The following is a 25970-nucleotide window of genomic DNA, read 5'->3' on the forward strand; positions in this document are numbered from 1 at the left end:
TACTCCCAGAAAAGTGAATTATTATTTTTTTTTGAAATGGGGTCTCATATTTATGCAATGATAGGGGTTGAATCCAGGACTTCAAGCATGTCTAGCAAGTATTTTATTGATTGAACTTCATTTGCAGCCCCAGAAAAGAGAAAGTTAAAAGCCATCTATAAATTCTACTTAGCTGAGATAACCACAGTTAGTTTTTAGGGTATTTCCCCTTTTAATGGATCTCCCCCCCCCTTTTTTTTTAATGGCGTTAGGGCTATCCTGTGTGCATAGTTTTTTTTCTTTTCGAGGTAGGATCTCAGTCTGGCCCAGGCTGACCTGGAATTCACTATGGAGTCTCAGGGTGGTCCCGAACTCACGGCGATCCTCCTACCTCTGCCTCCTGAGTGCTGGGATTAAAGGCGTGCGCCACCACGCCCGGCACTATGTGCGTAGTTTTATATTTGACGTTTACACGCTGTATTGATCCCACCACTGCCGCAAGAATGCCTTTGTAGCATTGGCCTAGGGACGACTTGCCCAGGACCTATCCTGCGCGTTGGAGGAAGCGCATGGTTCTGCCAGCACTGGACAGAGCAAGTCTTGTACATGTTGGAAAGTTGCCAAGGTCTGTCCTCCATTCCAGAGCATGTTTTTTGTTTGTTTGTTTATGTTTTTCCAAGTAGGGTCTTGCTCTAGCCCGAGCTGACCTGGAATTCACTGTGTAATCTCAGGGTAGCCTTGAACTGACAGTGATCCTCCTACCTCTGCCCCCTGAGCGCTGGGATTAAAGGCATGTGACACCATGCCCGGCTAGAGCAAGTTTTTTAAAAAAATATTTTTAAAATTTTTCTTTCTTTCTTTCTTTTTTTTTTTAAAACTAATGTTACAATTTATTTCATTTTCATGATTACAGATATTATATAGGGCACAGTAGACAGATAAAAGCAAGCACCTTTCCCACATCTGCATCTGACCAGAGGCAGCATTTTCCTTTTGAATGATGTGCAGATAAGCTTGAGTTGAAAACCGGCAGCAGCAGGTCTTTGTAATGAAGGTGCTTCTTCATTGGCAACCAAGCATGGTAAATGTTAGCCATGCTGTGAACTCTTGAGTTGGTCATCCAACTCGGGTTAAGGCAGGCACTGCTAAAAGCTTCCTCCCCTTCACTAACACAGGCCACCAACAATCAACTATTACCACATAAAAATAAAACCGTGCTCCCCATTGATTGGAACCGTAGTGCCTGGGCCCCGCCCCTTTTAAGAGCATTAGCTCCCTGAGAGGAAAAAGAGGTCCTAACCGACTGCCTTCTTGGACAATGACCCCCGTAGAGCGTACCTAAGGTCCTTTGCAGCAAAAATCAAGATCACCTTGGCCAGTTCATCATTACTTACATACAAGGCGTGTTTAAAGCTGATTACAGACCATGTATTGCAACCATAATCCCAAGAAATGGTTCAGTTTTAGCACATTTCTCCAAGTGAGAAATCATCTCAAAGCAAGAATGACAGTTCATCATCTTCTAGAAGCAGGAAAATCCAGAAGGCAGAGACAAAAATCCCAAACTCATCAAATTCCACGTCTATCTTCATAGCCTTTGTTGACAAAATCCAGACTCCTTTCTGTTCCTAATGTGAGGAATCCATCTTCAGGGTCAAGAAGAGTTTTCAGGCTTATCTTTGCCATGGCCCATTGTATTAGTCAGGGTTCTCTAGAGGAACAGAATTACTAGAATGAATTATTTTATAAAGGGAATTTATTGGATTAGCTTACAGTAGTCCAATAGCAGTTGCAGGCCTGAGAATCACCGAACCTGGTAGCTGCTCAGTCCACGTGGCCAGATGCCTCAGCAGTCCCGACCCGGCACTGCAGATGGTGCCGGAAAGCCTGGAGGCCTCCTGAGGAGCCGGAAAACCTGGAGGCTTCCTGAGGAGCCGCTGGGTTTCGATCCACGTGGGTCTTCAGTTGATGTTGGTCTTTAGTCCGCACTGGTCTTCAATCCACGCTAGAAGGTAGGGAGCAGCTCCGGCAGCCAAGTGGAAGGAAGGAAGGAAAAGAGGGAACTCTTCTACCCAGAGCTTCCTTATATCAAGTCCCTCTCTGAGGGGGACCGCCCACTCTGGGGGAAGGGCTCACCCTGGGAGAAAGACCTCCTCCTTTAGTTGATCCTTCCTAGAAGCAGCCTGTGGATTACTAAACAGATCAAGTTGACAACACCTTAACTATCACAAGTCCACCCCTTGTCAACTTGGCATCAAATCATGTCTCCTTACATCATACTTAATTTCCAAATGAAAACAGTAACAAGCTCATAATTCCGCCTAACATCGCATAACTATCCCACGTACAACTGGAACCACAAAATCTTCCCCCCAACACAAGCTTAGTCTCTAATACAATGGGTCTAATATAAATTCAACAGTTTAGCTAATGATACAATCTTAATATTGGTGTAGATATAACACTCTGTTATCAAGGCAGGACAGAAACATTGCAATCACAGTCCTCGTTTCTGTAACTGATCACGTGGCCTTAGCTGATATTTGTAACTGCCTTCTTCTACTACCCATTCTGTATTCCCTCCACCTTCAGCAAGCACATCAGCAGGTCTTGGTTCTTTACCTGGAGGGGTAACCCATACCTTCATTCCTGAAGGATCTGGGCCATTTATCACACTACTTCTACTGGGTTGTTGCAGTCGTCCATTGACTTTGACAACAGGACATGGTAACACTAACAGACGCCCTAAAGGATCTCCTGCACTCCAGGCATACTCTTCCTTACCGCCATTGTGGAGGAGCAGCCGAATTTCCCCCTGGTAATCTGGATCAATCACCCCTGCAATCACTGTAACTCCTTTCTCTGCCTGTTCACTCAAGGGCATTAGGAGCCCAAAGTGACCAAGGGGAAGTCTTAGCTTCCAGTTCAATAGAATGTTCTTTGTGTCTCCTGGCAAAAGCACTCCCCCCTCTGGGACCAAGACTTGTAGTCCAGCAGAGCATAAGGTTGCAGGAACAGGAAGCAGAAATCTAGCTAATGGGTCACTTGGGGTGATGGCAAGTGGGACCATTCCCATTTCCACCCCTTGATTCCTGGACCCGTGAATCCGGGCTATAGGAGAAACAGTACCATATATAGGACGCTGATTCAGAGCATATACAGCCTGCTGGAGGACACTCCCAGTCCGGTTCGCATTGCTGGTAGAAATCACCCAACCAAGAGTAGCTTCTGGGAAAAAGAGGTTTATTTGGCTTACAGGCTCGAGGGGAAGCTCCACGATGGCAGGGGAAAACGATGGCATGAGCAGAGGGTGGACATCACCCCCTGGCCAACAGAAGATGGACCATAGCAACAGGAGGGTGTGCCAAACACTGGCATGGGGAAACTGGCTATAAAGCCCATAAGCCCGACCCCAACAATACACTCCCTCCAGGAGGCATTAATTCCCAAATCTCCATCAGCTGGGGAGCTAGCATTCACAACACCTAAGTTTATGGGGGACACCTGAATCAAACCACCACATTCCGCCCCTGGCCCCCATAAACTGATACATGATGTAAAATACAATGCATTCAGTCTGACTTTAAAAGTCCCCATAGTTTTTATCAATCTCAATGATGTTCATACATCCCCATAGTTTAAGATCTTTTAACTGAGCCATAATACCAAAATATAACCTCAAAAAACCCAGAATGGCACAGAATAAATATTCACACTGCAATAGATGGCATTGGGCATAGCAAAGAAACATTCAACCAATACAAGATTTAAAACAACCAGGGCAAACATCAAACTCTGTAGCTTCAAGTCCAGCAACTCAAACCAGTGACAAATCTTCAAGTCCGATAATTCTAACCAGCAACAAGTCTCTGGCATTCCAATTCCGCCCCTCCAGCTAGGCTACTCACAGTCCTGGGAAACTTCATCAGGGCCGGCAGCTCCTTGGCAGCCATCTCATGGTCCCGGCATCTCCACTGGGTCTCCACTGCAAGCCACGGTTCGTCCTCATGGCCCCATGGGGTCTCTATGCAGGCATCCAGCAAACCCGCTTCACACTGCCCATGGCCATTTCCAAAACACAAGACCGTGTTGCAAACTCAATGACCCTCTTTCCAGCATTTCTTATACTCCACGATACCAGGTAGGGTGCCAATTTGTTAATCCAGGGGGGAATAAAGCAGACTTTGAAGAACAGGACACTCCTTGAGCACTCAGACACCTTCAAAAGAGTTGACATTCTTCTTGTTGCCCTAGCGCAGGTCAGCTAGCCCAGTCTCAAAGGTTGTAATCTCTCAGTTGCAGCTGAACGGGCAGCAGTTCACCCAAAGATTTTCCTTTCTGTGCCATATCCCTCTGCACACACCAGTTCATTTCTACGCTAAGCAACCCTGCACAACTTCTCAGGACATGGGCACAAGAGCAAGCTTCTCACACAAACTGCTAGCCCAGTCCAGGCACAGCTCTTTCTCACCCTCATAAGCCAAACCTCCCAGTCCATAGTTCTTACTGCCTTCAGGTCTTTCAGCTCTGACCAGGATAGACCATCAAGCTGTACTTACAGCACTGCAAGGCATCTCTTAGGCCAAGGTTTCAACTCCTCCCATATTCCTCTTGAAAATTAGCTCCAAAAGGCCGAAGCCACATAGTCAGGTGTCTAGCAGCAATCCCACTCCTCGGTACCACTTTACTGATGCAGTCCGGTTCGCATTGCTGGTAGAAATCACCCAACCAAGAGTAGCTTCTGGGAAAAAGAGGTTTATTTGGCTTACACGCTCGAGGGGAAGCTCCACGATGGCAGGGGAAAACGATGGCATGAGCAGAGGGTGGACATCACCCCCTGGCCAACAGAAGATGGACCATAGCAACAGGAGGGTGTGCCAAACACTGGCATGGGGAAACTGGCTTTAATACCCATAAGCCCGCCCCCAACAATACACTCCCTCCAGGAGGCATTAATTCCCAAATCTCCATCAGCTGGGGAGCTAGCATTCACAACACCTAAGTTTATGGGGGACACCTGAATCAAACCACCACACCCATGAACTCCAGTCCTTCAATAGGAATCTCTTTCTCCTTTATTGCTTTCTGAACACACTGCTGGTAGTGCTTGAAGAGGTCGGTGCACGGGTCCCCAGAGCCGTCCCCTTTCAGGAACTTCTCGGCAAACCAGCGATTGAAACACTGGTCGTACTCCCGCTTCATGTCAGTGCAAGCCTCCCCGACGCTGTTCATGGCGAGGGCCTAAAATTTTTATTTCTTTATTTGAGAGTGACAGACACACACACACACACACACAGAGAGAGAGAGAGAGAGAGAGAGAATGGGTGCTCCAGTCACTGCAAATGAACTCCAGATGTGTGTGCTTCCTTATGCATCTGGCTAATGTGTGTCCTGAGGAATTGAGCCTTGAACCAAGGTCTTTAGACTTCACAGGCAAAGGCTTAGCCGCTAAGCCATCTCTCCAGTCTCCCCCCCCCCCAACTTTTTTAATTAAAAAAATAAGATCTGTGTTTCCCCTGTGAGGGCATAGGACTTGGAGCATGGCAGGAAAGCCCTCGGCTACTGAGTCACGCCTTCAGGACTCATTACTTTGTATTCTGGTTGTTTTACTCTCTCATTTATCTACAATGGCCATGTATTAAGTGTGACATAAAAAGTAAGCTATTCACAAAAGCAGTTCATAGAGAGAAACCACCCCTTTCAATCAAACTGCTAACTGATTCACCAGTCTGTTCTGTTCTTGCCAGGCAGTGGGCCCATGTCTGTGGCATTCTGTGTCCTCATCGGGAGCAGAAGATGCATTAGAACTGAAGTCTTGCTCCAAACAGAAGCCTGTGTGTTTTTCTTAGAACCTTCTCACAGCAGGGCATTTCCAGGAGGCTTGGTACCATGAAGTCACTTAAATCAGATTTTTTTTGAGACAGGCTCTCACATAGCCAAGATTGGTCTTGAACTTGCTAGGATTATAGGTGTGTGCCTGGGGACTGGGCGGGGTGTGTGTGTGGGGGATGTAGCCCAGTCAATAAAGTTCTTGTGTAGCATGCATGAAATCCTGGGTTTGTTTCCAGCACTCCAGAGACGGAGGCAGAAGGATCACAAGTTCAAGGCTAGTCTGAGCTTCAGAGCAAGACTAGCTCAAAATAAATAAGTCAATAAATAAATAATAAAATAAAATTTAAAAAGTTGGGTGTGGTGGCGCACACCTTTAACCCCAGCACTCGGGAGGCAGAGGTAGGAGGATTGCTGTGAGTTCAAGCCTGGGATAGAGTGAGACCCTACCTCGAAAAACCAAAACCAAAACAAAATGATAATAATAACAATTAATAATAATAATAATAATAAAAGCAAAGTCTAGGGTATAGCTCGGAGGTAGATCGCTCATTTAGTGTGACATCCTGTGCCTGGAGAATGTTCTATGGCTGGCTGCACATCTGATTAGAAGACACTGTCACAGGGCTAACCACAAGTTAGAGAAGTAGGTTACAATTTAGCTCTGTCACTTTTGCCTACTGACAGTCTGAGCCTATTGAGACTTGTTTTGTAAACCTTTTATGTTAAAAAAAAATTTTTATATATTAAATTTTTGTTTATTTTTATTTGTTTATTTGAGAGTGACAGACAAAGAGAGAAAGAGAGAGAGAGAGAATGGGTGCACCAGAGCCTCTAGCCACTGCAAACGAACTCCAGACGCGTGCACCCCCTTGTGCATCTGGCTAACATGGGTCCTGGGGAATCGAGCCTTGAACCAAGGTCCTTAGGCTTCACAGGCAAGCACTTAACCACTAAGCCATCTCTTCTTTTTAAAATTTTACACATAATCCCAATTTATATAAATCCAGTATTTATCAATGTGGGTTGATTTTACAGTTTCAAATGGTAATATTCATCATTTATAATAATCAAGCAATAAGGTAAATAAAGCTGCTATAATAAAAGCAAAACATTTCCATTAGGTTTATCCCCAGCCTCCACATCAAATGTGACCTCCTATATTGTGTTTCTGTTGCATGGGAGTGATAAAATCCTGTTCCCATATATATGCGATTATAAATGGCAATTGCCTTTAATGGCTGGCTTTGCAGCCTCAGGATCCCCATCAATTAGACTTATCTTTAAAAAAAATGAAGGAAAACTCATAGAAAATTTGGCTTCAAAACAAAAAACAAAAAAAGAAAAATTGGCTTCAGAGATGGAACCAATAGAACTAGGGGTATAGCTTAGTGGTAGAGGGCCAGCTTAGCAATGTGTTCAGTCACCTTCTCAGTGCTGTGAACAAGAACCTTTCTAGAAGCAACTAGGGAAGGAAAAGGTTTATTTATTCATTTTTGTTACAAGGGTTTATTTTTCACCTGTTTTTTTTTTTTGTTTGTTTGTTTTGTTTTTTTGAAGTAGGGTCTCACTCTAGCCCAGGCTGACCTGGAATTCACTATGTAGTCCCAGGGTGGCCTCGAACTCACGGGGATCCTCCTACCTCTGTCTCCCGAGTGCTGGGATTAAAGGCATGCACCACCACGCCCGGCAAAAGGGTTTATTTTTGACTTAGGTTTTCAAGGGGAAGTTTCACGGTGGGGAAGGCGTGGAGGTGGCCCATCACGGGGTCACACTGGCAGGCAGGACTAAAAGGGCGAACAGCAAGGGGGACTGGGCTGTAACCCCTCAAGGCCCGCCCTCCGTGACCCACTTCCTCCAACAAGGCTTCCCCCCAGAGGTTCCACAACCTTCCTGCTACAGTCAGCTTCGCATGGCTGGCAGAGCACACCTGACCGGGAGCAGCTTGTGGGAGGAGAGGGTTTATTATGGCTTACAGACTCAAGGAGAAGCTCCATGATGGCAGGGGAAAATGATGGCATGAGCAGAGGGTGGACAACACCTCCTGGCTAACATCAGAGGGACAACAGCAACAGGAGAGTGTGCCAAACACTGGTAAAGGGAAGCTGGCTAACATCCATAACTCTGCCCCCAACAATACATCACCTCCACGAGGCTCCAATTTCCAAATTGCCACCAGATGGGGGCTTAGTATTCAGAACACATAAGTTTAGGGGACACTTGAATCAAACCACCACACTTCCCAAACAGAACCAGCATCCAGGGACCAATTATTCAATACACGAGCCTATGAGGGGACATTTCACATCCAAACTACAATGATATACAAGGCCCTGGGTCTGATCCTCAGGAGAGGCAAAAACAAGATAAATGACAACAGCCCTGAACCACTGGCATTCTCTTCTGACAGCCAAATAGTTCTTCCCGTAAGTACAAAACTCAATTATCACTCAAATTACAATAAGCCTCAAATAGTCAATATGCATTCACCAGCTGTTATAAAACTATCAGGTAGCCTTTGATTTTAAGTGGCTATATACACAATATGAATTCTTTCAAAAAAGAGTGTGGAGCTGTGATGCTCCAAACCATATTGTTATAGGAAGGGTCTAGAAGCATGTAGTACATATTCAATAAACATTTTCTAATTGAATGAATGAAGTGTTTTTTTTCTTTCTCTAAAATATCTAGTCTGATAGCACATTTGTGCTGTAATAATCTCCTTCATGTTAAAATCTCAAATGAAGGAGGGGGTTGCTGGAGAGATGGCTTAGTGGTTAAAGTGCTTGCTGAAGAAGCCAAAGGACTCAGGTTCAATTCCCCAGTACCCATATAAGCCAGATGCACAGGGCAGCACATGCATCTGGAGTTTGTTTGCAGTGGCTGGAGGCCCTGGTGTGTCTACTTTCTATCTGCTTCTTCCTCTCAATCTCTCCCTCTTTCTCAAATAAATAAATAAAATATATATTTAAAAAAAATATCAAATTGAATATCTAAGTGGGTGTATTTGGGTTTATTGTAGTTTTAGAGACAATATTAGTTCTAGAGTCTGATATTTTGGGGCTTAACCCCAGCTCTATCACTTATTAGCTGTGTGACCATGAGAAAACTGTATAAATTCTCTGTGCCTTAATTTCCTCTTCTGTGACTTGAGGATCACAACAGCACCCATTTTGTAGGATGGCCCTGAGGATTACATTAACTATGTATGCTGATGAAGTTATCTTCTCATTGCTGGGACAAACACTCGACCAGAAGCAGTTTATGGGAGGAAAGAGTTTACTTCCCGCTTGCAGATTCCAGGGAAGTTTCCCCATGGTGAAGGAAGCTGGCTCACTTCATCACACATCCACAGCAGAAGAAAAGAGAACAGTCAGAATTCAAGATGGCTCAGAACACCTCTTAGGGCTGGACTCCACCCCAAGCTCTGCCTCTCATGACACTCCTCCTCCAGCAGGGCTCCACCTCTCAAGGGGTCTATCAGGAGGAGATTAAGTGGGAAGCTTAATCACAAGCACCTGTGGCTATGGGGCCTTTGCAGTCAAAACCACCACACATGCAAATAATGTTGGATCCATTTTTAGAGCTGACCTAATTTGTCTGAAACTCAGTTACCTGTCACTTTTTGCTTCCTTTTCCTGCACACTTGACCCTGGTTCTATTGACCCAAGACTCAACACTCCCCAAAAGCAGGTAAGCACAAGAAAATCTCTTGGTGAGCTAGACCTTGTGACACATACCTATAATCACAGGTGAAATCCTTAGGCTTCACAGGCAAGCACTTAACCGCTAAGCCATCTCTCTAGCCCTAATATTTTTATTTATTTGAGAAAGAGGAGAGAGAAGAAAGAATAGGTGTGCTAGAACTTTCTGCCACTGCAAATGAATGCCAAACACAATGTGCCACTTTGTGCATCTGGCCTTATATGGGGGGAATCAACCCCAGGCTATCAGGCTCTGTAAGCAAGTGCCTTTAACCACTGAGCCATCTCTCTTTCTCCTGAGGAGGTTTTATCTGGACACCAGACATGGTAGATGGAAGTTTCCATGGACATAATCTTGTTAAGAAATGGCTGCTATCTCTGCATGAGAGCCCACAGAAGTGCCTGTTTTTCTGCTTCAAGGAGCAGTGCCTATGCATTATCCTGAAGATGTTATTATATTAACAGCCTCTAATCAATTTCAACAGTGTCCTTCTGATGTGAGCGGATATCATGTCTGTCTCATCTTTACAGGAGGCCTGCCTGTGGTCACTTGAGACTAGTGTCAAGAATTTCTTTCTTAAGAAAGTAAGATGGAGAGGGCTGGAGAGATGGCTTAGCGGTTAAGCACTCGCCTGTGAAGCCTATGGGCCCTGGTTCGCGGCTCGGTTCCCTAGGTCCCATGTTAGCCAGATGCACAAGGGGGCGCACGTATCTGGAGTTAGTTTGCAGTGGCTGGAAGCCCTGGCGCGCCCATTCTCTCTCTCCCCCTCTATATGTCTTTCTCTCTGTGTCTGTCGCTCTCAAATAAATAAATAAAAAATGAACAAAAAATATTTAAAAAAAAAAGTAAGATGGAGAAAGAATTTATCTCATGCTTGAAGAGTGAAATAACTAGGAAGGTGAGATAATGGGAGAATCCTAGTTGAAATATAGCCTTAACCATCTTAATAGTATGCTGTGTAGATTCAGACATGTGTATTTAAGCTCTAGCATCTGTGTATTTAACAAGTTAAAACGGGGAGCTTGCCTGCCTCAACCTTTGCTAATATTTGCTCATGGGTGGAATTTGCTGGGATCTAAGAGTTCAGAAGTCGATCGCTTGGAGCTGGAGAAGTCTGCACACATGCTACAGTTAACTCTTAGGAAAGAGTGGCTATGTTCCTACTGACAGAGAGGAATCACACCCCTCTGGAGGTGCGTCCCCCCTCAGGACTGGGTGCCCATGAAAGGTATCAGCTTTAGTCCGCAGGAGAGCATCATTCGACTTTGCTGTTTGGGTCATTCCATATGACAAGGGGCCACCTTCTCATTTTAGGACCTCCTCAAAGGCTTCTTTCTTTCTTGTTTTTCAAGGTAGGGTCTTGCTGTAGCCCAGGTTGACATGGAATTCACTCAGTAGTTTCAGGGTGGCCTCGAACTCACGGCGATTCTCCTATCTCTGCCTCCAGAGTGCTGGATTAAAGGTGTGTGCCACCACGCCCGGCTTCCTCGGGGTATTCTTGCTGTCTTCGCTAAGACACTTCATGGGCACAGAAAGCGGCCTCTGCATTCAAGGTGAATGCTGAGCCTTTGGGAATGCCAGGCTTGTTCGGGCAATGCCAGGCCTCTTAGCCTGGGGATCTGTCTCTCTGAGGACTGCTTCTGAGAGCCTTTCACTACTTCCCTGACTTCTGGTTTATTTTATTTTTTTCTCTCTGAGGTTTGTCCCCACCCCTTCCGAGTGTTTGAGCTGTTTATGAAATTGTGGCTACTTGATGTTTTCTCATCTGCCCTTCCCTGAGTTCCAGCCCCACTTATCCACAGACCCTTCCTTCCAACTCATACCTTAAGTTGTCTCTAGCTCTTCCTTGTTTACAATCCCCGCTCCCCACTTACTTCTCTTCCTGTGTCTCTTGTCTCAAGACACCATGAAGCCACCAAGTTACAAACCTGGGAGTCAGTCACCAGTGCTTCCTCCCTTATTATATTCTCATTCTGTTCGCTAAATTCTGCTTGACTCGTTTATCCAGTTGTTCAGCGTGTAAATGTTAAGCCCGTGTGCTAGGTATATTGTGTTAGCTATCAATTGGAGAGCAAACTTTGTCAAGGTCCCTTGAGGCTTTTAGTCTAGTTGGGGGAACAGACACATAATGTTACGTGAGAAATGCGTGCATGGGTCGGGGATGTAGTTCAGTCAGTAGTGCTTGCGTAACATGCATGAAGAGCTGTGTTTGATCTCCACATAAACTGGGTGTAGTGTTATAGGCCTTGAATCTTAGCACATGGGGAAGTAGAGGCAGGAAGATCAGGAGTACAAGGTCGTTCTCACAAAGTGAGCTTTTCTTGGGTTATATCATGAGAACTTGTCTTAAAATAAAAGAAGAAAGAAGTGAAGGCAGTGAGGAGAGTGAGAAAGCAAAGGAAGGAAGGAACAAATGAAAGAAGGAGGAGATTCCGGCTTAGGTATGAGTACTTGACGGGGGAATGGAAGGCCTCCCCGAGGAGGCACGTAAGAGGCTCTTTTTAAAATGCCTCATTAGCCAGGCGTGGTGGTATATTCCTTTAATCCCAGACAGACTAAACCCCTTACAATAGAACCTCTGCCTCCTTCCCAGTCTCCTCTCCCATCATCATCACTGACATTTATTTCCAATCAGCTACAATGGCCTTCCCAGAAAGCTACTTACTCACTTCCTAGAAGGCCATCGCTCACTCTTACCCCTCATTCAGAACTTAAACACAGCTAATCTGCCTGCTTGGAAGCTGAACTCTGTCCCCTGACCGGATCTAGTTCATTAATGAGGTATTCTTTCGTTCCTTCTTTTTTTCTTTTTCTTTTTTCTTTCTCTCTTTCCTCCTTTTCTCCCTCCCTCTCTCCCTTCTTTCCTTCCTTCCTTTCTCCCTTCCCCCTCCCTCTCTCCCTCCCTCCTTCCCATCCTTCCTTTCTTCCTGTGTGTTTAAGATCTCACTTTACCCCAAGTGCATCTGGATGGAATTCATGCTATAGCCCAGGCTAGTCCTGAACTCAGACGATCCTCCTACCTCAGCATCCTCCGTGTGAGATGTATGCTACCACACCTGGCTTTAATGAGGTTCTTTTACTTATTTGCCTCTTTTGAGGTAGGGTGACCTGGCACTCACTCTGTAATCCCAAACTGGCTTCAGACTCACAGCAACCCTCCTGCTTCTGCCTCCTGAGTACTGGGATTAAAGGTGTGCGTCACCATGCCCAGGTAGCCCATCTTTTAAGAGGACAGAGAGAGCCGGGTGTGGTACACACACCTTTAATCCCAGCACTTGGGAGGCAGAGGTAGGAGGATCACTATGAATTCAAGGCCACCCTGAGACTACATAGTGAATTCCAGGTCAGCCTGGGCTAGAGTGAGACACTACCTTGAAAAACCAAAAAAAAAAAAAAAAAAAGCCGGGTGTGGTGGCACATGCCTTTAATCCCAGCAGTTGGGAGGCCGAGGTAGGAAGGAGGCTTATGGTGCTTTTAAGGCCACCCTGAGACTACATAGTGAATTCCAGGGCAGCCTGGGCTACAGTGAGACACTACCTTGAAGAAAAAAAAAAAAAAAGACAGCGAGGACTGATGACTTTAAGGCAAGAAGTGGTGGAATAACATTGAGGAATGAGAGGTCTTTGTACGAAATCACTTTGGTGCCAATGTGAGGACACTGGATGGGGCCTGAGTGGGTGTGAGGGAGGATGAGCCCACTGGCTGATTGTCCTTTACAGCCACAGTCTGATCCCAGACTTCTCTGATCTCTTGCCTTCCAACCAGAGACACCTCTACTGTTGTCCCTTGCGTCTGTCCTTCACTGGAGCTGACCGAAAGAAAGTCAACCAGCCTTCAGTGGACTCAAAAGTTCAGACTCCTTGCTGTGGCCTTCAAACCTTCAATAATAGTTCCCTCTCTAGTGTGGTATCCAATCACTTGTCCTACTGCGCTTAGCCCACAGAAAGGGGAGCTGAGAGCGGGAAGCAGTTCAAAGGACAGAAGCAGACGAGAAGCCACAGGCCAAGTCCAAGGCTTTCTGTCTGCTGTTCATGGCCGAGACAAGTTAGGGCGCAGGACACTGGCCGAAGTGGGCGCTTCAGGCAATTCTCTACAAAGATATCTGGGACCAACCCTTGGGAAGAACTTAGGGACCCCGCTCCTGAAGACTTAGAAGAGCAGAGGCCCTTGCTGGGAGGTGTCAACTAAGAACAGGACCCGGAGCAGTAGGAGACAGGAACTTAAGGGCAGCTCCCTCACTGATGGAGAACTGAGGCCCTGGACATCCAGGATCCTGCTAATCACCAGTGAGCAGCTGTCTACGATGTCCAAGGCTCTGGTTCAATGCCGAGCACCAGTGGGGAAAAGAGAACGGACAGGACTAAGAGGATCAAGGACAATGGGTGCCTGGAGGCTGGCACGGCAGGAAAAGGAGAACTAAAGGGCACTGTTTCATTTTCTATTGGCTGGGAGCCAGAATGAATCCTAGAGAGACACAGAAAAAAAAAAAAAAAAAAAAGCCCTTGCCAGATCAAGATCTAAACACAGACACAGCCATGGTTTGTCCTTGGAGTACACGTACGTCAGTGACATTAGGAGTTAGTTCCATGGGCCCCCCAAAAGAGCCACGATTTCTGGGGAGGCCCCATCCACCTCGAGGTGAATGAAATCTCAGGGTGTTACTGTGGTCCCGAGAGTGCCTGTGTCACTGTCACGCCCGGAGGGCCTGTGTCTGGGGACCGTGCCTGGTGAGTAGTCGACATGGCAACCAGGGCACTATGACATCTCCGGAGGGTGGCGAGGTCACAGAACACCAGCTTTAAAGTAGGCGAGCCATGCGTGGCTCATCTAATTTTAAAGGAAGCCCCTGAGAAGAGCTTAGAACAATTTTTTCCTCTGAGTGCCCATTCCCAAAGGTACTCACAGAACAATAAGGTGTGACCGCCATGGCTGCACTGAGTTGTCTTTTGGACAGTGTTAGGAGGGACATTAAGAAGGTGGACAGAGAACTGAGGCAACTGCGGTGCATCGACGAACTCAGCTCGCGCTGCCTGTGTGACCTGTACATGCACCCCTACTGCTGCTGCGACCTGCACCCCTACCCCTACTGCCTGTGCTATTCCAAGCGGTCCAGGTCCTGCGGCCTGTGTGACCTCTACTACCCGTGCTGCCTGTGCGACTACAAGCTGTACTGCCTGCGCCCGTCGCTGCGCAGCTTGGAGAGGAAGGCCATCAGAGCCATCGAGGACGAGAAGAGAGAGCTTGCCAAGTGAGAGCCTCCGCAGGAGGGAGGGGGGGGAGCTGGGGGAGTGACAGGTGAAAGTTAAATGAGGATTTAAAAAAAAAAAAATGGGGTCAGGAAAACGCCTGGTGAACCCAGGAAAGAGTCAAGAAAAGTTTAGCCGGGCGTGGTGGCGCACGCCTTTAATCCCAGCACTGGGGAGGCAGAGGTAGGAGGATCGCCGCGAGTTCGAGGCCACCCTGAGACTCCATAGGGAATTCCAGGTCAGCCTGGGCAACAGCGAGACCCTACCTCGAAAAACCAAAAAAAAAAAAAAAAGAAAAGAAAAGAAAAAGAAGAAGAGTAAAGTGTGTCCAGGGTGGGAACTGGGAGATTCTCTAAAGACAGAGGAATGATGTGGACTGGCGAGGCTGTGGGTGGTTTATGTTTATGGGGAGCGTGCCAAACTGATAAATAAATAAGGTGGCTTTAATGAGGGGAAGAAATAGGGGCGTCGTGAAAAAGCTATTGGAAGCAGCTAGCTCGACATTGCTTCTGGTTATGACTAAAGAAAGTTAAGTATATTTGAACTCACAGAAGTGACTGCAGGAGAGGTCATAATAATCGATCAAATCCTTAATGTTTGCCAGAGGTCTCGGGTTGAACAATAGTGGCTTTTCCTCAGTACTGAGGAAATCTTTCTCCCACCCACAATCCCAGGCAAAGAGTTCATACCCTGCCAGCCTTATACATGTAAGGTACACCCTTCACAACCTTCTCAAAGGGGTCTTCATTTAATTGGGTAATTTAAATTTGGGGAGGGGGCTTAATTATATTTTCTTTCTTTTATTCTTTGGCCCAGTGAGTGTTATGCTCTCCTAACTTTGCACATATGCCTTTAATCTGTTACTAGCATGAAAAAGATGGTAGAAAGAACTGTCCCCTCATTAAATAAATGATGATACCTCTGTACACTGGAATAACATATACACAGAAGAGATTAATGAGCCAGGCTCGATGACACACTTCTGAATTCCCAGCATTGGTGAGGTGCAGGCAGGGGGATCTGGGGTTCAAGGCTTATTTCTGAAAGATTTTGAGTTTCAGGTCAGCCCGGGCTACATGAGACATTCTCTCAAAGAAAAAGAAAAGAGTGAAGAGGCATTTTATGTATTGCTATATTAAGTGAAAAAAAAAAGTCAAAGGCAAAAAACAAACACGGTTAATAAGGGAATCTTTTTTTAAAAGGTAGACAGAGATAGAAAAGGCTCTAGATGGGTAAGGACTTGGATGACCATGAGACTTCATCGGGAAGGACAAGAGAGCCACTATTGTTGAGGTCATCGGTTACCAAAGGTCAGGAGCAGACCACCCTGAGAGTCTGAGATGGGGTATTTCACCTATCAATAAATCAGGGTATTAACTGACATGAACTGTTCACACTGTGAGGAAGGGACTCTTAAGATTTTGGTTCAAATTAAGGGTCCTTAATCAAGTCTGTACCCCCTGAAAACTTGACTCCCCGCCTCCAAGCCCTTCCACCTTGGTCTTCAGGCGGCTTCAGTCACCACACTCCTCAGAGATGCCTGTCTTTTGCCATCTGGCTCTTCCCTTCTCTCCATGAGGCCCTATTTCCTGGCATGCCGTGGGCACGGCCTCCAGCTTCATTTTCAGCGGCCAGTTCATAGAGAACACCCCCTCCTGGTTTGTGACGCCGTTCCTGAGGCCACCAGAGCCACTGCTGTGCTGGCGTGGGATGGGGAGCTAGGGCTGTCTACATTCATTCCTGGATCTGAGAACGGATGACTCGGGACGCATTTCAGAAATGACCTCAGGCTTGCCCCCTTCTTTTCTCAATCTCTTCTCTTCCACTTTCCTTTCCCATTCATGCCATCCTGCACAATTCTGTGTTTCTGACTGCCTGACATTTCGCTACCCAGAAGGGCTTGGTGTCATCTGTAAAACCTAAATCTACCCAATTTTTCTGAATAGGGGTGAAAATGTTAAGCCCCGATTCCAGTCCCAATCCCAGAAGGCTCACTGTTAATATTTTTTTCTTCCAGGGAAATGCCTTTTTTCTTATCTCTAAGCTAGCTCCTGATCCATGACTAAATATATCCAGAAATATCATGTCCATTCAATTTTTTTAAAACGATCTTTGGTGTGAAACCTTGCCCAAGGCTTTTTGGGTTTAGAATTCATATTCATGTGACCTTTCACCCCTTTAAAGAATGCTGGGGTGTCAGTCAGTTGTGACATGTCTTTTCAGATGTCAGTCTGTATTGTCCAGAAGGTTCTTTGTCCTTGGCCTGTTGGTACCCCAGCCACACTGAAATTTTTTGCGTGACAATCTTTGTGCTGTGTCTCTAGTGTGTCTTTACAATTGGGAAGAGACGTTGGCCAACAGTTTTTAAATTCCCTTCCATAAATTTCTTGAGCATTACTGAGTATCTTTTATTTGATATGTGTGTTTCTTAGAGTAGGTATAGAAGGTCTAAGCTACTACTTATCTTTTCTTTTTGATCTTATTTTATTTTATTTTTTTAAGCAGGGTCTCATTCTAGCCAGGGCTGACTGGCATTCACTCTCTGTAGCCTCGAAATGGCCTTGAACTCACAAGTGATTCTCCTGCCTCAACCTCAAGTGGGCTGGAAGCTCTACCATTCGTTTCCAATGGCCACTTCAAAAGACAGCATCTTCCATAGTAGAGGTCCATTGTAGCTTTTTTTGTTTGTTTCTTTAAGTCTCTTTGGTGTTCTCTTTGCTTCCCCAGATTACCTTTGGCACCCCAAGTAGAAACAGTGCCTCTGACTATCCCTCCTCTTCTGAATTCAGAGGGACAGAGTCGAAGGGATTTGGTTTCTTCTGGCATCAAACTGAATTAGCTCTATCGCCTATGCTAGGGCTGGAGGGATGGCTTAACGGTTAAGGCGTTTGCCTGCAAAGCCAAAAGACCCAGGTTCAATTCCCCAGGACCCACGTTAGCCAGATGCAAAAGGGGGTGTATGTGTCTGGAGTTTGTCTGCAGTGGCTGAAGGCCCTGGAGCACCTATTCTCTTTCTCTTTCTCTCTCCTCTTTCCCTGTCAGATAAATAAATAAACAAAAATAAAATTAAAACTATCACCTGTGCTAAAGGTGTAAAACAAAATCCTACCCCCTCAATTCTGCCTGTGGGAGTTTATCATGTAATTCATGAATTTCCCATAGTGACTCTGACATCTGGTCCTATTTTGTTTGTTTGTTTGTTTGTGTTTTTGAGGTAGGGTATTGCTCTAGCTCAGGCTGACCTGGCATTCACTATGTAGTCTCAGGCTGGCCTTGAACTCACGGTGATCCTTCTACCTCTGCCTCCTGAGTGCTGGGATTAAAGGCGTGCGCCACCACGCCGGGTTTAAATGTGTTTATTTGGTTTGATATTATCATTTAAGGATGCAGACTTGGGGTTTGGTCACTTAAAAGCTCAGATTTGGAGCTAGTCTGTGTGAGAGCCTAAAACAGCCTAATAAAGAGCATTTACAGTTCATGGAGGGAAAGCTATGTACCCAACAACTCTTTCTTTAATCCTTTTGTGGACTATTATCTCGGTTATTTTACAGATGATGAAACAGTTGGCGCGGGGAGGAAGAGAAATGCTCTTGATCACTAGGAGGTGGTAGAGGAAAAACCTGAAGCCACCATTGCCTGAGTCTAGAATCCATGTGTTTAGCCACTTGTTAGGTTCTTGACTTGGCAGCACCATCTGGCCACCTGTGTTTTTTTATTTTATTTTTTCTTTTTCAAGGTAGGGTCTCACTGTAGCCCAGGCTGACCTGGAATTCACTATGGAGTCTCAGGGAGGCCTCGAACTCACAGCGATCCTGCTACATCTGCCTCCCGAGTGCTGGGATTAAAGGCGTGCGCCCCCACGCCCGGCTGGCCACCTGTGTTTTAAGAACCTTGCTGTAGAGCAGGGGTCAGATACACCTGTACCACACCAGCTGCTTCTTGCTGCTCCGTGTCATTTTTCTCGTCCAAAAGAGAGCAAAGGCAAGAAAAGAAATCCTACAATAATGGAAGTTGACAATAAAAAAATATTAAAAATGAAGAGCAAGAAATCAGAGGGACAGAATGGGAGAAGAGCAAGGGGAGCATGTGCTGGGCAGGAGGGCTAGGTTTTTGTTTTTAATTAATTAATTAAATTTTAAAAAAATTTTTAAAAATTATTTATTTATTTGAGAGCGACAGACACAGAGAGAAAGAGAGAGAATGGGCGTGCCAGGGCTTCCAGCCTCTGCAAACGAACTCCAGACGCGTGCGCCCCCTTGTGCATCTGGCTAACGTGGGACCTGAGGAACCGAGCCTCGAACCGGGATCCTTAGGCTTCACAGGCAAGCGCTTAACCGCTAAGCCATCTCTCCAGCCCTAATTAATTAATTTTTTAAAAATTATTAAGAGAGAACCACTGCAAGTAAACTCCAGTTGCATGCGCCACCTTGTGCATCTGGCTCGTGTGGGTCCTGGGGAATTGAACCTGGTTGTTTTGGCTTTGCAGGCAAGTGCCTTAACTACTAAGCCATCTCTCCAGCCCAAGGGCTAGGGTTTAAATGGGTCTTTGGTAATGAGTCTAAGGAGAAAAAGCAGGATACTCTAGCGAAGCCTAGACGAAGGCCTGCCTGCTTGTTTCCCAGGGCAAATAAAGTCACTCTTGACATCTTCATTACTTTATTTCTCACATTGCTGAAATATCTTTGTGAAGAAGGCTGTCACAAGGCTTATCATTTCTATGGGCAAGGCGTGTTGCATTCAGAAGCTCAATTGGGTACCCACGAATGAACCCTAACCATGACCAGGAGAGATAGGGCAGCATAGAGCACAGTCCCAGGCCCCCGCTGTCAGTGAGCTTCCCCTGACCCCACAATAACAAGCAGAGGAGGCCATCTCCCTTTGCCCAGAACCCTGCAGAGTTATGGAAAATCCCATCTGAGGTGGTGGCTGCTTTACCAGCCAAGAGCCAAGTTCCAAGTTCAGAGCTGACATGTTTATCACCTGAACAAGGGTTTGACTCTCAGCCCCCTCATTCACCACAGCTCCCCCCCCCCCCACACACACACTCCCTGGGAGAACCTTGAGAGTCCTGGAGAGTCAGTCTGCCCCTTCACTCATGACTTTGGCTGTTCTGCTTCAAGTTATGATCCAGCCAGAAAGCATGCTCGAACAACATGTCTAGAACATGGGCTGATTCCCTGTGTCTTTTGAGCTATTCCTTGCTCATCGAGGGAGATAGGGCTTGTTCTGCTTACTGCATAGGGAGAGCAACTTCAAAAAAGCCAGCCTTCTTCCTGTCTTCATCCTACGGCCTCGAGTACCCCAGCAGAGACAGGACAAGGACGACCATGCCCATGCCACCCTCAGGGGCGCTGGGGTCAGGGAGGAGGGGAGCCAGACACCTATGGCTGGCCTGGGCTGTGCTGAGCGCGTTGTTTCTGCTTGCTTTCATGTCTCCTAGGAATAAGATCTAGTGGGACATTTCATAACTAGCCACTAAGAATCTAGGCTTGTGATTCCAGTACAAGAAAAGATCCACACTGTTAAATCCATCCTATGAAGTCTAATCAAGTGAAAAATGTAGGTTCAAAGCAGTATGTACAACGTGATTCCATAAGAGCACACATAAAGCTCAATGTGTATGTAGTAACACACACACACAAGAAAATCTAACATCAATATGAATATTAAAATAAAATAAAATTATCTTCAGGCTAAAAAAAAACAAAGTCTAAACACTGGGCAAGGTAGCACTCGCCTGTAATCCCAGCACTCAGAAGGCAGAGGTAGGAGGATTGGCATGAGTTTGAGGCCACCCTGAGATAACATAGTGCATTCTAGGTCAGCCTGGGCTAGAGTGAGACCATTCCTCAAAAAACAAAAAAAAACTTAATACCAAAATGTGTGAGTTATGGGTAATTTAAAAATATATTATCTGTTTTGTTTGTATATTTTTATTCATTTATTTGAGAGCAACAGACAGAGGGAGAAAGAGGCAGAGAGAGAGAGGGAAAGAGAGGAGAATGGGTGCGCCAGGCCCTCCAGCCACTGCAAACGAACCCCAGACGCGTGCGCCCCCTTGTGCATCTGGCTAACGTGGGTCCTGGGGAATTGAACCTTGACCCAGGGTCCTTAGGCTTCACAGGCAAGTGCTTAACCACTAAGCCATCTCTCCAGCCCATCTGTTTTTATTTGCCTGTATTTTCTGGATCTTCTATAATGAATTTGTACAGCATGAAGAAAGAAGTAAATGTTTAAATAAATACAATTCAGCACAAAGAGACAATGCAATGATAATCACCTGGGAACCACCCAATTATTATGAAGATTGGATGAAATAATGCTTTTAGCATGCTTAACACATGCACACTGTAAAATAAAACAAAATACAGAAGGCTTCCATCCTAACCATGTGTTGAGTACCATTGCAGATACTCTTTGTGCATTAAGCAAGCCTCACAGCCATCTGATGAGGTGGGTCACTATGGTTCCTGTATTATACACAAAGAAACTGAGGCACAGAGACGTTCAAAAGCTTGTGCATGTGGAAAAGCAGAGGTGGAGAGTGTGTCCAGTCCAGAGTCTCTGCTCTTAAGCACTTGGCTTTACTGCCTCTGGGTGTATTCACACTGCCCACTCAGAATGAACTGCTGCTGGTTTTAGCATTAAGGATTTCCATACAGGCTGGAGAGATGGCTTAGCGGTTAAGTGCTTGCCTGTGAAGCCTAAGGACCCTGGTTCAAGGCTTGATGCCCCAGGACCCATGTTAGCCAGATTTACAAGGGGGCGCACGCGTCTGGAGTTTGTTTGCAGTGGCTGGAAGCCCTGGAGCACCCATTCTCTCCCTCTTTATCTGCCTTTCTCTGTGTGTCTGTCACTCCCAAATAAATAAATAATGAACAGAAAAGTTTAAAAAAAATTTTCATAGCACAGCTGGGCGTGGTGCACCGCCCCCCCCCCCCCCCCCCCGCCGCCTTTACTCCCAGCACTCGGGAGGCAGAGGTAGGAGGATCACCATGAGTTCAAGGCCACCCTGAAACTACATTGTGAATTCCAGGTCAGCCTAGGCTAAAGTGAGACCTTACCTTGAAAAACCAAAAAAAAAAAAAAAAACAAAAAACCAAACAAACCAAACCAAACAACAACAACAACAAAAAACCCAAACAAACAACAACAACAAAAAAGAATTTGCACAGCAGGATTGCCCAGCAGTAATGAGGCAGCTCGGCGGGAACCATGGCACTGTGTTTAACATCTACCTCCACACACCCCATTTGCAGCCTCTTCCACTTGCCACGGTGTAATGGTTCCTACCGTGATCATTTTAGGCTATCAACGCAAAGTCACTGGATGAGGATCTTCAGAAAGTCAATGGTAGGATCCTGGCCAGTGTTCCCCTGGTCGGTCACTCTATATCTGATCAACACAGACACCCCAAGCGGACTGGGTGTCTGCAGACACCTACCTTCCAGAGTCTCCTCCATACCCTGGTGGGCAGGGTCAGGCCAGGGCCCTCCTGCCCTATCATTTGCTGATGAACTGGCCGACTGCGGAATGTCTGTGTGATTTCCCAGTGGTGCCTAAAGCTTTTCTTTTCTCCCTTCCTTCCTTTCTTTTTTTTAAGACAGTATCTTGTTTTGCAGCCAAGGCTGGCCTCAAGTAATCCTCCTGTATCAGCCCTCCCAAACACTGGGACTACATGCACACACTGCTACTCCTGGCTTTGACAGCTATCTTTTAAAATGTAGAGTACAGGGCCCGGGGCAATGGCTCAGTGGATAAAGGTGTTTGTTTGCAACGCCTGCTGATCCAGGTTTGATTCCCCCATACCTACGTAAAGCCTGATGCACAAAGTGGTGCATGCATCAGGAGTTTGTTTGCAGTGGCAGGAGACCCTGGCATATCTCTCCCTCTCTCTCAGGTAAATTAATTAAAAAATTAACCAAATAAAATGTAGAGTTCAGATGCTATCTTATTGTACCTCGTTAAGAAAATATTGGAGCTGGGTGTGGTGGCACACGCCTTTAATCCCAGCACTTGGGAGGTGGAAGTAGGACGATCGCTGAGAGTTCAAGGCCAGCTGGAGTCTACATAATGAATTCCAGGTCAGCCTGGACTAGCGTGAGACCCTACCTCGAAAACAACAACAACAACAAAATCTTGGAGGGCTGGAGTGATGGCCCAGTGATTAAAGGTGCTTGCTCGCAAAGCCTGACAGCCTGGGTTCAATGCCGCAGTACCCCATGAAAAGCCAGAGGCACAAAGTGACACACGCGTCTGGAATTCTTTGGCAGTGGCAGCAGGTCCCGGCGCGCCTGGATTCACTTTCTCCGTGCCTGCCTCTTTCTCTCTGTGTCTCTGTGTGTCTAATAAATAATTTTTTTTTTAATCTTGGGGCGTAGGACATAGTTATAGAGTGCTTGCCTGGCATGCATGAGGATTTGGGTATACAGAACTAGAACAAAACACAAACAAAACCTTCGGTCTATGTACAATTGTAGTCATACTAATGGTAGTAATTAAGCAAGATTTGTAATGTACCAAGCATCATATTAAGTACAATACCACACTCTCACTTAATCTTCCAACAATGTTGTGATGTATGGTCTCCATTTTATCAGTGAGGAAACTGAGGCACAGAGAGGTTAAGGAACATGCCTAAGTTTCCATAACCCATAGGAGAAGCAGTTGTGATTAAACATAAGAGAAAGATCTGGAAGGCCAAACAGATATTTGTTGTCAACTGAGGTAGATCTGTGGGGTAGAATGATTCACAACAGGGGTGCATTACTGTATATTTTAAAAATAGTGTTAGCATTTTCTTTTTTTTCTCAATTTTTATTAACATTTTCCATGTTTATAAAAAATATCCCATGGCAATACCCTCCCTCCCCCACCCTTTCACCTTTGGAATTCCATTCTCCATCATATCCCTCCCCATCTCAATCAGTCTCTTTTATTTTGATGTCATGATCTTTTCCTCCTATTATGATGGTCTTGTGTAGGTAGTGTCAGGCACTGTGAGGTCATGGATATCCAGGCCATTTTGAGTCTGGAGGAGCACGTTGTAAGGAGTCCTACCCTTCCTTTGGCTCTTACATTCTTTCTGCCACCTCTTCCGCAATGGACCCTGAGCCTTGGAAGGCGTGATCGAGATGTTACAGTGTTAGCATTTTCTATTAAGCAATAGAGATTAAAACAGACGTGGTGGTGCACGCCTTTAATCCCAGCACTCAGGAGGCAGAGGTAGGAGGATCGCCGTGAGTTTGAGGCCAGCCTGAGACAACTTCCAGGTCAGCCTGGGTACAGCAAGACCCTACCTTGCAAAAATCAAAAATAATAATAATAAAAAAAGAATAAAATATTGCTTCCTGGGCAGTGCCTGAGTCCTGAAGTCTGAGCTGTCCTCCCATCCTTTCCTTTTCTCCCATTCTAGACTCCGAAGAACCACGAACAGGATCTTGGCCTCCTCCTGCTGCAGCAGTAACATCTTGGGATCCGTGAACGTGTGCGGCTTTGAACCTGACCAAGTGAAAGTGCGCGTGAAGGACGGCAAGGTGTGCGTGTCGGCCGAGAGGGAGAACAGGTACGACTGCCTCGGATCCAAGAAGTACAGCTACATGAACATCTGCAAGGAGTTCAGCCTGCCACCCTGCGTGGACGAGAAGGACGTGACCTACTCCTACGGGCTCGGCAGCTGCGTCAGGATCGAATCTCCATGCTACCCTTGCACTTCCCCCTGCAACCCCTGCAACCCCTGCAACCCCTGCAGCCCCTGCAGCCCCTGCAACCCCTGCAACCCCTGCAGCCCCTGCAGCCCCTGCGACCCCTGCAACCCCTGCTACCCCTGCGGAAGCCGCTTCTCCTGTAGGAAGATGATTTTGTAAGGCGTAGGTGAGGTGCGTACATAAGGACTCGTGTCTTAGCAGAAGTCAGGTACTCCAGCCAGGCAGCTCTCCCAGCGCTTCTCTTCCCCTTTCCACGGCCCGTGTAACTCAAGTACATAGGAAACCAAATACATAAGCGCAATCAGCTGGCGTCCAGTGTGAGTCTTTTGGTGCGGCCCATTTCAGGAGCTCTGCCAGCAAGGGTGGGCATTGAAAAGGTAATGGATGGTAATGGATGAGCCCTCCACCCCTCCTTGCCCTCCACACCCAAATTCTTGAAAACATCCTCACACTGTTTAAAAAAAAAATTATTGGGCTGGAGGGATGGCTTAGCGGTTAAGGTGGTAGCCTGCAAAGCCAAAGGACCCAGGTTCGATTCCCCAGGACCCACGTTAGCCAGATGCACAAGGGGGGGGCCCATGCATCTAGAGTTTGTTTGCAGTGGCTGGAGGCCCTGGTGTGTCCATTCTCTCTCTCTCTCTCTCTCCCTCTTTCTCTGTCAAATAAATAAATAAATATTATTTTTTTTGGTTTTCTGAGGTAGAGTCTCACTTTAGCCCAGGCTGACATGGAATTCACTATGTAGTGTCAGGGTGCTCTTGAATTCATGGCGATCTTCCTACTTCTGTCTCCCTAGTGCTGGGATTAAAGGCGTGCGCCACCATGCCTGGCCAAAAATATTTTATTTATTTACAAGCAGCGAGAGAGAGAGGGAGAGAATGGGAGCGCCAGGGCCTCCTGCGCACTGAAAATGAACTCCAGATGCATGTGCCACTTTGCACATCTGGCTGTGCGTGGGTACTGAAGAATCGAACCTGGATCATTAGGTTTTGCAGGCGCTGTCTTTCTAAGTGATCCACACACGTCCCAACCAGGAAACCACACTGTCGGAGCAGAAACAAAGAAAGAAGGAGAGTTCCTCCAGGCTGGGGAGTCTCCAGGGGCAACGATCAGAGTGCAAGGGAAGGGAGCAGTAGAGCAGGGGCATGCTCGCAAACCAAGGGGAGAGCAGCCACGTGGCTGTGGTGGCTCAACATTCCTGTGACGCTTGAAATTGGCTAGCTCTGGCCCAGGGTTGTCTGCAACCTCCTGGGGATTTAACGCAACTCTCCGTGTCTCGATTCCGGAAAACAGCACAGGTCAATTCAAAGTTCAGGAGTAGAATACTGTAGCTTTTTTATTTTATTTTATTTTTAAATTTTTATTAGCATTTTCCATGATTATAAAAAATATCCCATGGTAATTCCCTCCCTCCCCCCCCCCCGACACTTTCCCCTTTGAAATTCCATTCTCCATCATATTTACTGTAGCTTTTAATAAAATGACTGTAGTTCACCTGAATTGG

General features: G+C 46.3%; 2 protein-coding genes across 3 annotated transcripts; one reads left to right on the forward strand and one right to left on the reverse strand.

Annotated features, from left to right (window-relative positions):
• Nucleotides 1–1319: 1319 nt before the first annotated feature.
• On the reverse strand, nucleotides 1320–5214 carry LOC123458815 (TP53-regulated inhibitor of apoptosis 1-like). The gene is made up of 2 exons (XM_045144350.1): nucleotides 5016–5214; nucleotides 1320–1668 (listed from the first exon to the last, which is right to left on the reverse strand). Exons 1-2 carry the CDS (start codon nucleotides 5209–5211, stop codon nucleotides 1634–1636), a joined length of 231 nt encoding a protein of 76 aa, XP_045000285.1. The 5' UTR covers nucleotides 5212–5214; the 3' UTR covers nucleotides 1320–1633.
• A 9224-nt stretch (nucleotides 5215–14438) lies between these two features.
• Nucleotides 14439–24625, forward strand: Odf1 (outer dense fiber of sperm tails 1). Of its 2 annotated transcripts, none has more exons than XM_004663031.2 (2): nucleotides 14439–14761; nucleotides 24175–24625. In XM_004663031.2, the coding sequence occupies exons 1-2, from the start codon at nucleotides 14439–14441 to the stop codon at nucleotides 24623–24625; spliced, it is 774 nt and encodes a 257-aa protein (XP_004663088.1). The 2 variants fall into 2 exon arrangements, with proteins under 2 accessions (XP_004663088.1, XP_004663089.1); XM_004663032.2 differs by having other exon boundaries at nucleotides 14439–14714; nucleotides 24173–24625.
• Nucleotides 24626–25970: the final 1345 nt, after the last annotated feature.

This window comes from Jaculus jaculus, chromosome 2 (assembly GCF_020740685.1).
Source record: "Jaculus jaculus isolate mJacJac1 chromosome 2, mJacJac1.mat.Y.cur, whole genome shotgun sequence".
Lineage (NCBI taxonomy): Eukaryota > Metazoa > Chordata > Mammalia > Rodentia > Dipodidae > Jaculus > Jaculus jaculus.

Bases quoted from the DNA above. Each gene is read 5' to 3' on its own strand.
- Odf1 (XM_004663031.2), top strand. From the start codon at position 14,439: ATGGCTGCACTGAGTTGTCTTTTGGACAGTGTTAGGAGGGACATTAAG. The intron at 14,762-24,174 runs GTGAGAGCCTCC...CTCCCATTCTAG, and splicing joins GAGAAGAGAGAGCTTGCCAA to ACTCCGAAGAACCACGAACA.
- LOC123458815 (XM_045144350.1), bottom strand. From the start codon at position 5,211: ATGAACAGCGTCGGGGAGGCTTGCACTGACATGAAGCGGGAGTACGAC. The intron at 1,669-5,015 runs GTGTGGTGGTTT...CTAATACAATGG, and splicing joins TGAAGGACTGGAGTTCATGG to GCCATGGCAAAGATAAGCCT.